The sequence below is a fragment of the Macrobrachium nipponense genome, chromosome 49 (assembly GCF_015104395.2).
Source record: "Macrobrachium nipponense isolate FS-2020 chromosome 49, ASM1510439v2, whole genome shotgun sequence".
Taxonomy (NCBI): Eukaryota; Metazoa; Arthropoda; class Malacostraca; order Decapoda; family Palaemonidae; genus Macrobrachium; species Macrobrachium nipponense.
Window position 1 is genome coordinate 16,805,432 of NC_087224.1, and position 12,645 is coordinate 16,818,076.

The following is a 12,645-nucleotide window of genomic DNA, read 5'->3' on the forward strand; positions in this document are numbered from 1 at the left end:
CGCTTAGTTGCAAAAAAGTTATAATAGAAGGTGATTTAAGTGAACAAGAAAGAATTAGTGCATGAATGCATACGTTAGAAAAATTAATTAAAGTAAGCAAAACATTTTGCTGGTGAATATGAACAACAGACTTACCTTAAACAAACTTATTCAGATGGAATTCATCATGCAAAAAATAAAGGATTTTGTCACCGAATCAACATAGCAAGTTTGTGTATGTAAGTGTTCAGGAGTGAAAAAAAGGTTTACTAATACAAAACGTAATTAGAAAAACTTTTCAAAGGTGTTATATAAAAGTAAACGGTCAGGGAATAGGACTAATACATAGAGAGAAAATTGTGAGATACTGAACATCACATTGAAACCTGGAACCAGACTAAAGTAATGACTGAGGCAGAGGGAAAGTAAATCAAAACAATGCAATCGTATAATCAGCTGCAAGACTGGGAAAAATTATGAAAATTGGATGGATGCTGAGACACAACACTAACAACTGAGAGACTGAAGGATATTTAAGAGTAACTGGAGTGGATGATGCCATGATGAAGGAGAGGCAAAACACCAAATATGAGTCAACTCTTCCTTGTGAACTGAGCTAAGGATAGTAAGTCCTAGAAAAATAACAAGTGGGGGTCTGTTGAGATAAACTGTTTGCGTTTTTGCTAGCTCGAGGAGTACTATAGCTGATTCACTTAAGGTAGATTCTTGGATGAGCCATATGCTTACGAGACGTTTGTTTGGCGGCCGGTGATTGGCTGGTACCGAGAGGTAGGCAGCTCCCAGCCAATCAGCGGCCGCCAAACGAACGTCTCGTAGGCATAGGGCTCACCCAAGAATCTACCTTAAGTGAACCAGCTGTAAGTCTACTAACTACTATGTTGCTGTTGTTCTTGTGGGTTGGGGGAGGGGGTGTAGGTCAGTCTAAAAAAAGGTCTGAAAAAGGTCTTTCCCGTTAAGTTATAGATACAGAAATTTTAGGATAGGATATTTATGATTCAGTTATTAGAGTGAAAATTAAAAAAAATAAATAATCCATGTTTTTTTTTGTATGGTGTTTTTACGTTGCATGGAACCAGTGGTTATTCAGCAACGGAACTAACGGTTTTACGTGAATTCCGAACCACGTCAAGAGTGAACTTCTATCACCAGAAATACACATCTCTCACTCCTCAATGGAATGGCCGAGAATCGAACTCGCGACCACCGACGTGGAACGCTAACACCATACCAACCACGCCACTGAGGCGCTGATAATCTGCATGTTAAACAGTACAGAAATATTATATTTAGTGAAATATAGCGTATTTATTTCAATTTTCGTTGGTGAAACAAAGCTCTATTTGACCATAAATTTTAGCACACATCCTGAGTAAGCTGGAGGTCGGATCACGCCTTCTTGTCTTTGAGAAGGGTTTGAGAACCGAGAAATGTGGAGATACGATGGAAATGTTGCACCAATGTTAGCAAAGTTAAAACGGGGGATGAGTATTCTGAAGTGGCTTTGTCACATATACACCAGCAGTGGACCGGTGATAATAACGAAGGCTTCGGCAGAGAGAGCAAGAGATAACAAGAAAAGAGACTCTCATCACTTTGGTGGAAAATGCTGATGCTTAACTCCATTCACAACTGAAGAGTGAAAAAGAAATAAGACTTCATATATAATAAAATATATATATATATATATATATATATATATATATATATATATATATATATATATATATAGTATTAGTATATATTATCGATATACATAATACATTGTGTTTGTGGATTGCTGGGTGTGAGTCAGTCTAAAGCTGTGAGCATGAACTTACTCGCTGAGATAGTTTTCAAAAAATGGACGATACGAGATACCACAGTACAGTATATTGTACAATATCAAAATCCGATGATTGTTTGTGTGGTGCTTTTACGTTGCATGGAAGCAGTGATTATTCAGTAACGAGGTAAAATCAGATGAATCCAGAATTAGTTCACTAGAATAAAGTCCCTTATCTCCAGCATGGCATCTTTCTTGTTTTGCAACAGTTATCGGTCGAAATCACTTTTTTTTTATTCTTTTTTTTTCTTTTTTACTGACATTCCCTCCGTAATCTGTGTCGATGGAAGTTTTGGTCCCATAATTCAATCGGAAAATTCTGGGTTGGTGGCGGCCTCTGAAACGCAATTGATTTAGTAGCCATGAGCTGAATCCCAAATGACCTTCAAGAGATCTGCTAATGATCGCTGCTAATCAGGACACGGACGGGGGATTTGAGGGACGGCGATTAGATGCCCATGCTTCCTTTTTTTTTTTTTTTTATCTTTTTTTCAGTCTCTGATCAACAAAACCTCATTCCCTCCTAGTTGTTTTTTCGTTGTATTTTGTTACTCGTGGGATCACCTAACACTCATATTCCATTGCAGGCGGTCCATTCTCGAAGAATACTTCCTCGTAATTTTCTTTATACGATTCTCATACAAAAACAAATACTTTCCCATTTTATGTTCTTCAAATGATAAGTAAAAATTAGTGACAACTTTCTGATACTTACAGAAATAAAATGTATTCCTATTCTTGTCAGGTCTGTTTTCTACCTATTTGTATTCCTATTCTTGTCAGGTCTGTTTTCTACCTATTTGTATTCCTATTCTTGTCAGGTCTGTTTTCTTTCTCTTCTGATTGTTTTCTATTGCGCTACTTCCTGTCATTCGTTTTACCAGCTGTGCTCTTGTTACTTCTCATCCAATATTATCAGTTCATTTTTCAAATAGTTCTACAAATTTTTCATTCTTTTTAACAGCCGTTTACATACGTTATGGACATCTTTCACCATTCCACCACGTTTCTTTTCTTGTTTAAGTGTTTTATTCGATACATTTCTACTCTTCATTATGTTTATTTCGGCTTTTCTTATAATGACGAAATTTTCCGCTCATAATTTATGGGCATTCTATACTGCGAGCGTTTGAATTGAATAATGGGTGTTCGTAGACAGGCGATGGAGCCTAAGGTCATCGAATCCTACTAACAATGCGAACAACGTCCACAACGGAATGTGTCCACGTCTTCAGTAATAATAATAATAATAATAATAATAATAATAATAATAATATTACCATCGCCTATCTCACACTTAGCTTAATTCAACATTCTTTTCTTTACCCTCTCCTACTATTTCCCCTTCTCGAAGACGAATACACCCCCTGATCCCCCCCAACCCCCTTCCCAGTCGCATACTACTCCCTCCCTCTCCCCCCCCTCGTTTCTCCAATTCATCTCCACAACCGCAAATTCCCTTCTTTTCCTCAAATGGAAGGGGCGAGGGGGAGGGGGGTGGACTTGATTTGGGGACAAGGGAACCACCAGCCCTATCCCCTCCCCCTCCCCCTGCCATCATTACTCAGGGTGTGCGGCCAATCATCATTAGCGATTCATTATGAATCTTCTCCCTAATGGGGAAACTGGTGGAGGATGATTGGCCAATCACAGCCATAATATAATGACTGTCTCAGAGCGAGGCTCGAAGAACATTTTTTCCTTTTCCCTTCTTTCTTTTGTTTCAGACTTTCTCTCTCTCTCTCTCTCTCTCTCTCTCTCTCTCTCTCTCTCTCTCTCTCTCTCTCGTCACATTTCTTAGGCGAATGACGGGCGTCTTCTCGCCCGCAGTATCGATGCCCTTGGCTGCTGTGACGCCAGTTTATGACATCGTGTCTATCAATCAGTCCCAAAATAAATCGTATTTCATTCTGATGGACTTGACCTCAAAATTTTCTACGACTGCTGTTTATCTCTTGCTACTAGTATTGATAATGATACTAAAGCTTTTAAGTTCATACGAAATCATTTGCAGTCCAAACTTCTTTGTTGTTCTTGTTGGGGGGAGGGAGGGTTAGAAAAGCCAAAAAAAACAAAGGTCTGAAAAAGCACAAAAAAAGTCTGAAAAAGGTCTGAAAAGGGTCTGAAAAAAAGCCAAAAAAAAAAGGTCTGAAATAGGTGCTCTGCGTTGAGTTAAAGACACAGGAATTTCAAGATAGGATATTTATGATTTGTTTCTTTGAATGAAAAAGTAAAAAAATACATAATGTGCGTGTAAAACAGTGCAGAACAATTATTTTTAAATAATATAGGCTATTTATTTTTAATTTTCGTTGGTGAAACATCGTTCTATTTGATCGTAGATTTTAGCGCGCGACCTTGCGTAAGCTGATGTAAGATCAACCCTTGTTAATATTGCTGATGTATATGATCATAATAACAGCAACTATATCAGAAACAATAACAATTTATTGATAACAAGGATTTAAGGAGATGACGCCCAGTCACGTGTCCCCCCATATATGAATAATAGAATATTGTTTTCTTTCAATAAATTATTATCAGCAACAAAAATTTGCATAGTTATTGGTTATTTCAACAACAACAACAAGAACAACAAAAAATATATGTGTATGTGCATACATATATAAATATTTTTATATATGTTTTGCATGTGTGTACATTTTCCACACACACACACACATATGTATATATATGATCAACTTAAGTGGCACCCAAAGTCTCCTCCTCCTCCTCCTCCTCCTCCTCCTCCTCCTCCTCCTCCTCCTCCTCCTCCTCCTCCTCCTCCTACTATTCTAAAAGACCCTTTGTGGCTTGCACTCCACTGCTCCACCTTGGTTCTTCTGGAAAAGTCAGCAACCAGCACATGCAATAAGTGGCACCGGTGATGCAAAGGCAACTCACGAGGAGGGTGCTGCGTGATTGGCTGGTGACCTGGCTGGATAAACCAAAGTGAGGCAGTGATGTACAGGCCACAGAGGGGGTGGGACCCTTTGTGGCCGGCACTCTACTGCTCCACCTTGGTTCAGCTGGAAAAGTCAGCAACCAGCACATGGTATAGGTGGCATCAATGATGGAAAGACAACTCACGAGGAGGGTGCTGTGTGATTGGCTGGTGACCTGGCTGGCTAAACCAAAGTGGGGCTGTGAAGTACAAGCCACAGAGGGGGTGGGACCCTTGAGGCCTGCACTCCACTGCTTCACCTTGGTTCAGCTGGCAATGTCAGCAACCAACACATTGTGGCACCAGTGATGCAAAGGAAACTCACGAGGAGGGTGCTGTGTGATTGGTTGGTGACCTGGCTGGCTAAACCAAAGTAGGGCTGTGAAGTACAGGCCACAGAGGGGGTGGGACCCTTTGTGGCCTGCACTCCACTGCTCCACCTTGGTTCAGCTGGAAAAGTCAGCAACCAGCACATGGTATAGGTGGCATCAATGATGGAAAGACAACTCACGAGGAGGGTGCTGTGTGATTGGCTGGTGACCTGGCTGGCTGAACCAAAGTGGGGCCGTGAAGTACAGGCCACAAAGTTGGTGGAACCATCTGTGGCCTGCACTCCACTTCTCCACCTTGGTTCAGCTGGAAAAGTCAGCAACCAGCACATGGTATAGGTGGCACCAATGATAAAGGAAACTCACGAGGAGGGTGCTGTGTGATTGGCTGGTAACCTGGCTGGCTGGACTAAACCAAAGTAGGGCCATGAAGTACAGGCCACAAAGGTGGTGGGACCCCCTTTGTGGCCTGCACTCCACTGCTCCACCTTGGTTCAGCTGGAAAAATTCGGAACCAGCACATGGTATAGATGGCACCAATGATGCAAAGGCAATTCATGATCAGGGTGCTGTGTGGTTGGCTGGTGACCTGGCTGGCTAAACCAAAATGGGGCTGTGAAGTACAAGCCACAGAGGGGGTGGGACCCTAGTGTCCTGCACTCCGGTGCTCCACTTTGGGTCAGTTGGCAAAGTCAGCATGCACCATGTGGAACATGTGGCACTGGAGATGCACAGACAATTAATAGTGAGAGTGTTCTGTGACTGGCTGCTGATCTTGCAGGTCAGACTGAGGTAAGGCAGCTGGAAGCATGCTTTACAAAGTAGGGGGGGACACAGGCCACCGGGTGGGGGAACCCAGTGGGAAATGTGTGCTTACCTTGTGTAGCATGCTCTCTGCTGCTGCACCTTGATTTGGCCTGCAAGGTCAGCAGACAGTCATGGAACACCCAGCACTGTGTAGCAAGCGTCTCCTGCTGCACCTTGGTTTAAACAGCAAGACCGGCATTCGCCACATGGTATAGGTGATGGACAGACAAGTGATAGTGAGGGTGTTCTGTGACTCGCTGCTGATCTTGCTGGTCAGACTGAGGTAAGGCAGCAGGAAGCATGCTTCACAAGGTAGGGGGGGACACAGGCCACTGGGTGGGGAACCCTGTGGGAATTGTATGCCTACCCTGTGTAGCATGCTTTTTGCTGCTGCACCTTGGTTTGGCCTGCAAGGTCGGCAGCCAGTCATGGAACACCCAGCACTGTCAGGTGCCTGTGTGTCACTATTGTCACCTGCACCACAAAGTCCAGGCCACCACTAGATTCAGAGCACCTCTCCATCTGAGTGCTGCATCAAAAGCAGGATCCTGGCCTATTCTTCGACCATAGGAGATTAATCTGCTGCATCTCTTGGTGACCAACAGCTTCCATCCTCAGGGGCAGATGTCCCAGCCATGCTGCTAGAGCTCTTTTCAGCGCTACTTTGTCCTTTTAAAATGTCCTCCACAATATTATTTACGGCTGACCACTAATTTTTTAAGTATCCTGTTTTCTCTTCTTGGTTCACAGCAGTACTCCTGGTGACTTCCATTTTCTTGTTCATTTCTTTCATCCTCTTCCTTTCCTGTATTTTCTAACAGGTTATTTCTGTGAGTAATTCCATTGAAAAGCCTCATCAACAAGAATTTATCTTGCTTCCTCAGAGCTTCTGCCTGCTTTCTTCGCCATTCTCTGTTGCTTAGTACCTCCTTTGCCTTATCTTCCTCTGCGGCCTGACATTTCTTTTATAACTTCACATTTTTCTGTGAGCTCTTGAAGCTTCTCAAGGTTCTGTTTCTCAGTCCTCTCTCTCAATCTTTCTTTCACATCAGATTCCTCACATTTATATAAGCCTCCACATACTCAGTTCTTCCTCCTTTTCCTGCATTGCCTGTTGCCACTTAATTTCCATTGTTAGTTTCAACTCTTGTTCCTCTTTCCATAACTTCTCCATTTGTTGAATGCAACAGAGGGCCTTCTCTAATTTATCTTCTGGCTGCCGACCTTGCAGGCCAAACCAAGGTGCAGCAGCAGAAAGCATGCTACACAGGGTAGGCATACAGTTCCCACAGGGTTCCCACCAGTGGCCTGTGTCCCCCCCTACCTTGTGAAGCATGCTTCCTTCTGCCTTACCTCAGTCTGACCTGCAAGATCAGCAGCCAGTCACAGAACACTCTCACTATTAATTGTCTGTGCATCTCCAGTGCCACATGTTCCACATGGTGCATGCTGACCTTGCCAACTGACCCAAAGTGGAGCACCAGAGTGCAGGCCTCAAGGGTCCCACCCCCTCTGTGGCTTGTACTTCACAGCCCCACTTTGGTTTAGCCAGCCAGGTCACCAGCCAATCACACAGCACCCTCCACGTGAGTTTCCTTTGCATCACTGGTGCCACCTATACCATGTGTTGGTTGCTGACTTTTCCAGCTGAACTAAGGTGGAGCAGTGGAGTGCAGGCCAAAATGGGTCCCACCCCATTTGTGGCCTGTACTTCACAGCCTCACTTTGGTTTAGCCAGCCAGGTCACCAGCCAATCACACAGCACCCTCCTCGTGAGTTTCCTTTGCATCACTGGTGCCACTTATTCCATGTGCTGGTTGCTGACTTTTGTTTTTCCAGCTGAACCAAGGTGGAGCTGGAGTGTAGGCCACAAAGGGTCCCACCCCCTTGTGGCCTGTACTTCACAGTCTCACTTTGGTTTAGTCAGCCAGGTCACTAGCCAATCACACAGCACCCTCCTCTTGAGTTGCCTTTGCATCATTGGTACCATCTATACCATGTACTGGTTGCTGACTTTTCCAGCTGAACCAAGGTGGAGCAGTAGAGTGCCGGCCACAAACGGTCCCACCCCCTCTGTGGCCTGTACTTCACTGCCTCACTTTGGTTTATCCAGCCAGGTCACCAGCCAATCACGCAGCACCCTCCTCGTGAGTTTCCTTTGCATCACTGGTGCCACTTATTCCACGTGCTGGTTGCTGACTTTTCCAGCTGAACTAAGGTGGAGCAGTGGAGTGCAGGCCACAAAGGGTCCCACCCCCTCTGTGGCCTGTACTTCACTGCCTCACTTTGGTTTATCCAGCCAGGTCACCAGCCAATCACGCAGCACCCTCCTCGTGAGTTTCCTTTGCATCACTGGTGCCACTTATTCCATGTGCTGGTTGCTGACTTTTCCAGCTGAACCAAGGTGGAGCATGGGAGTGTAGGCCACAAAGGGTCCCACCCCCTTTGTGGCCTGTACTTCACAGTCTCACTTTGGTTTAGTCAGCCAGGTCACTAGCCAATCACACAGCACCCTCCTCTTGAGTTGCCTTTGCATCATTGGTACCATCTATACCATGTACTGGTTGCTGACTTTTCCAGCTGAACCAAGGTGGAGCAGTAGAGTGCCGGCCACAAACGGTCCCACCCCCTCTGTGGCCTGTACTTCACTGCCTCACTTTGGTTTATCCAGCCAGGTCACCAGCCAATCACGCAGCACCCTCCTCGTGAGTTTCCTTTGCATCACTGGTGCCACTTATTCCACGTGCTGGTTGCTGACTTTTCCAGCTGACTAAGGTGGAGCCAGTGGAGTGCAGGCCACAAAGGGTTCCCACCCCCTCGTGGCCTGGCCTGTACTTCACGCCTCACTTTGGTTTATCAGCCAGGTCACCAGCCAATCACGCAGCACCCTCTCGGGAGTCCTTTGCATCACTGGTGCCACTTATTCCATGTGCTGGTTGCTGACTTTTCCAGCTGAACCAAGGTGGAGCATGGGAGTGTAGGCCACATAGGGTCCCACCCCCTTTGTGGCCTGTACTTCACAGTCTCACTTTGGTTTAGTCAGCCAGGTCACTAGCCAATCACACAGCACCCTCCTCTTGAGTTGCCTTTGCATCATTGGTACCATCTATACCATGTACTGGTTGCTGACTTTTCCAGCTGAACCAAGGTGGAGCAGTAGAGTGCCGGCCACAAACGGTCCCACCCCCTCTGTGGCCTGTACTTCACAGCCCCACTTTGGTTTAGCCAGCCAGGTCACCAGCCAATCACACAGCACCCTCCTCGGCCACAAAAAGTCCCACCACCTCTGTGGCCAGTACTTCACAGACCTACTTTGGTTTAGCCAGCCAGGTCACAGGCCAATCACACAGCACCCTCCTCGTGAGTTTCCTTTGCATCACTGGTACCACCTATACAATATGCTGGTTGCTGACATTGCCAGCTGAACCAAAGTGGAGCAGTGGGGTGCAGGCCACAAAGGGTCCCACCCCATTTGTGGCCTGTACTTCACAGCCCTACTTTGGTTTTGCCAGCCAGGTCACTAGCCAATCACACAGCACCCTCCTCGTGAGTTGCCTTTGCCTCATTGGTGCCACCTATACCATTTGCTAGTTGCTGACTTTTCCAGCTGAACCAAGGTGGAGCAGTGGAGTGTAGGCCACAAAGGGTCCCATCCCCTTTGTGGCCTGTACTTCACAGCCCCACTTTGGTTTAGCCAGCCAGGTCACCAGCCAATCACACAGCACCGTCCTCGTGAGTTTCCTTTATCATTGGTGCCGCCTATACCATACCTTACAGACCTTACAGACCTTACAGTTCGTTCGGGTTGCCCCAGGTCCCTCAGTGTGAGGCACCTCTAATGTCTACCAGAGAGTTGCTAGTACATCTTCCGGTATATTTTGCATCTTCCAATCTTGGATGATCTGGGATGCAGTTTAGATATTTGTCGAGCTTATTCTTAAACACATCTACACTCACTCCTGATATATTCCTCAGATGAGCTGGCAACGCATTGAATAGACGCTGCATTATCGATGCTGGTGCGTAGTGGATTAATGTCCTGTGTGCTTTCCTTATTTTTCCTGGTATAGTTTTGGGCACTATTAATCTACCTTTGCTTGCTCTTTCTGATATTTTTAGTTCCATGATGTTTTCTGCTATTCCTTCTATCTGTTTCCATGCCTGAATTATCATGTAGCGTTCTCTTCTCCTTTCTAGACTATATAATTTTAAGGATTGTAGTCTTTCCCAGTAGTCAAGGTCCTTAACTCCTTCTATTCTAGCTGTAAAGGACCTTTGTACACTCTCTATTTGTGCAATATCCTTTTGATAGTGTGGGTACCATATCATATTGCAATATTCAAGTGGACTACGAACATATGTTTTATAAAGCATAATCATGTGTTCAGCTTTTCTTGTTTTGAAGTGCCGTAACAACATTCCCATTTTTGCTTTACATTTAGCCAAAAGAATTGCTATTTGATCATTGCATAACATGTTCCTATTCATCATCACACCAAGGTCTTTAACTGCTTCCTTATTTGTGATTGTCTAATTATTAGGTCCCTTATATGCATATAGCTTTCCTTCTCTGTCTCCATAATTTATTGATTCAAATTTATCAGAGTTAAATACCATCCTATTTACCTCTGCCCAATCATATACTTTGTTAAGGTCTCTTTGTAGAGCGTTCCTATCTTCATCACAAGTAATTTCTCTACTTATTCTTGTGTCATCAGCGAAACTACTCACTACCGAATCCTTAACATTACTGTCTATGTCTTCAATCATAATAACAAACAGTATTGCAGCTAACACCGTACCTTGTGGCACACTGGATATTACCTTGGCTTCATCCGATTTCTCATCGTTTGCAATAACTATCTGTTTTCTGTTGTGTAAAAATTCTTTTAACCATCTTCCTACTTTATCCACGATATTGTGTTTTCTAATTTTCTTCGCTAATATATTATGGTCTACTTTGTCAAAAGCTTTTGCAAAATCTAGATAAACCACATCTGTTTCATCTCCGCTTTTCATATTTTTGAATATGTTCTCACGGTGGACTAACAGTTGGGTTTGTGTACTTTTTCCGGGTACGAAACCATGTTGTCCTTTATTAAACAAATTATTTTTTATTAAATGTTTCATAATATTTTTCTTCATTACCCTTTCATACACTTTCATAATATGTGATGTTAGACTCACAGGCCTATAATTACTTGCCTCTAGTCTTGATCCACTTTTGAAAGTAGGGGTGATATATGCTAATTTGTGCTCATCATAAATCTTGCCTGTATCTACACTTTGTCTTAATAATATTGCAAGTGGCTTTTGCAATAGAATGAATGACTCTTTAACAAACAAAATAGCAGGAACTCCATCAGGACCTGCAGCAGCTCCATTTTTAATTTCATTAATTGCCTGCACAATATCAGCTTCATTAATTTCTATGTCAGCTAAATATTCACTATTTTCGTCCCTTACTTCTATATCATTATCTTCATTATCTATTCTAGGGGTGAATTCTCTCTTATATCGTTCTGCCAGTATGTTGCAAATTTCCTTTTTTTTTCATTCGTTAATCTCCCTACAATTCTTAGAGGGCCTATTTCTATTCTTCTTTTATTCATCTTTTTCGCGTATGAGTATAATAGTTTGGGGTTTTGCTTGATATTTATTAGGGTTTTTTCTTCCAAGTCCCGTTTTTAATTTTCTTTTGATTGTATAATCTTTTGTTCTGCATTTTCTATCTTACTTTTTAGTTCTATAACTTTCCATGCATTTTTTTCTTTTTCTTTTGCAAGACCTTTTTTCCACTTTCTGATTTTCTGGAAAAAGATCCTTCTGTCTCTTGGTATGCATGACTGATGTTTACTTTTCTTCTTCGGTATATATTTATCCACTATTTTCTCTAATATTTTATATAATATCTCCGTATTTACCCTTATGTCATCACTTACGAAAATGTTATCCCAATCTTTGTTTAATTCTTCATTTATCTCTGACCATTTTATATTTTTACTGTAGAAGTTGTATTTTCCATATCCTTCCCACTTTTTCATTTCTTGCTTATCTCTGTTTTCACTTGCTTTGGAATGGACTGTTAATTCTATGACATTATGGTCTGAAATACTCGCATTATAAACTATTATTTCTTTAACATAATTCATCTCGTTCACAAATACTAGGTCTAAAGTATTTTCCTTTCTTGTTGGCAGGTGATTTATTTGTTGAATGTTGTATTCTAGTAGCATATCTAATAGTTTTTTGAATTGCCTCTTATCTTCTGCACTACTATTACTCTCTGACTTTTCCAGCTGAACCAAGGTGGAGCAGTGGAGTGCAGGCCATAAAGGGTCCCACCCCCTCTGTGGCCTGTACTTCACAGACCTACTTTGGATTAGCCAGCCAGGTCGCCCAGCCAATCACACAGCACCCTCCTCGTGAGTTGCCTTTACATCACTGGTGCCACCTATAACATGTGCTGGTTGGTGACTTTTCCAGCTGAACTAAGGTGGAGAAGTGGAGTGCAGGCCACAAAGGGTCCCACTCCCTCTGTGGCTTGTACTTCACAACCCCACTTTGGTTTAGCCAGCCAGGTCACCAGCCAATCATACATCACCATCCTCGTGAGTTGCCTTTGCATCATTGGTGCCACCTATAACGTGTGCTGGTTGGTGACTTTTCCAGCTGAACTAGGTGAGAGTGGAGTGCAGGCCATCAAGGGTACGACCTCCCTCTGTGGTTGTAAGTGAACACCC

The 12,645-nt window shown here is 43.4% G+C and overlaps 1 protein-coding gene across 1 annotated transcript; it reads right to left on the bottom strand.

Moving 5' to 3' along the window:
* Positions 1 to 4,520: 4,520 nt before the first annotated feature.
* LOC135205249 (protein no-on-transient A-like) lies at positions 4,521 to 7,163 on the bottom strand. The gene is made up of 4 exons (XM_064235598.1): positions 6,986 to 7,163; positions 6,603 to 6,848; positions 5,973 to 6,012; positions 4,521 to 4,665 (listed from the first exon to the last, which is right to left on the bottom strand). Exons 1-4 carry the CDS (start codon positions 7,161 to 7,163, stop codon positions 4,521 to 4,523), a joined length of 609 nt encoding a protein of 202 aa, XP_064091668.1.
* Between the last annotated feature and the right edge of the window lie 5,482 nt (positions 7,164 to 12,645).

Bases quoted from the DNA above. Each gene is read 5' to 3' on its own strand.
- LOC135205249 (XM_064235598.1), bottom strand. From the start codon at position 7,163: ATGCTTTCTGCTGCTGCACCTTGGTTTGGCCTGCAAGGTCGGCAGCCA. The intron at 6,849-6,985 runs GTATGTGGAGGC...GTCAGGCCGCAG, and splicing joins GGAAAAGGAGGAAGAACTGA to AGGAAGATAAGGCAAAGGAG. The intron at 6,013-6,602 runs GTAAATAATATT...CTGACCTTGCAG, and splicing joins TAAAAAATTAGTGGTCAGCC to GCCAAATCAAGGTGCAGCAG.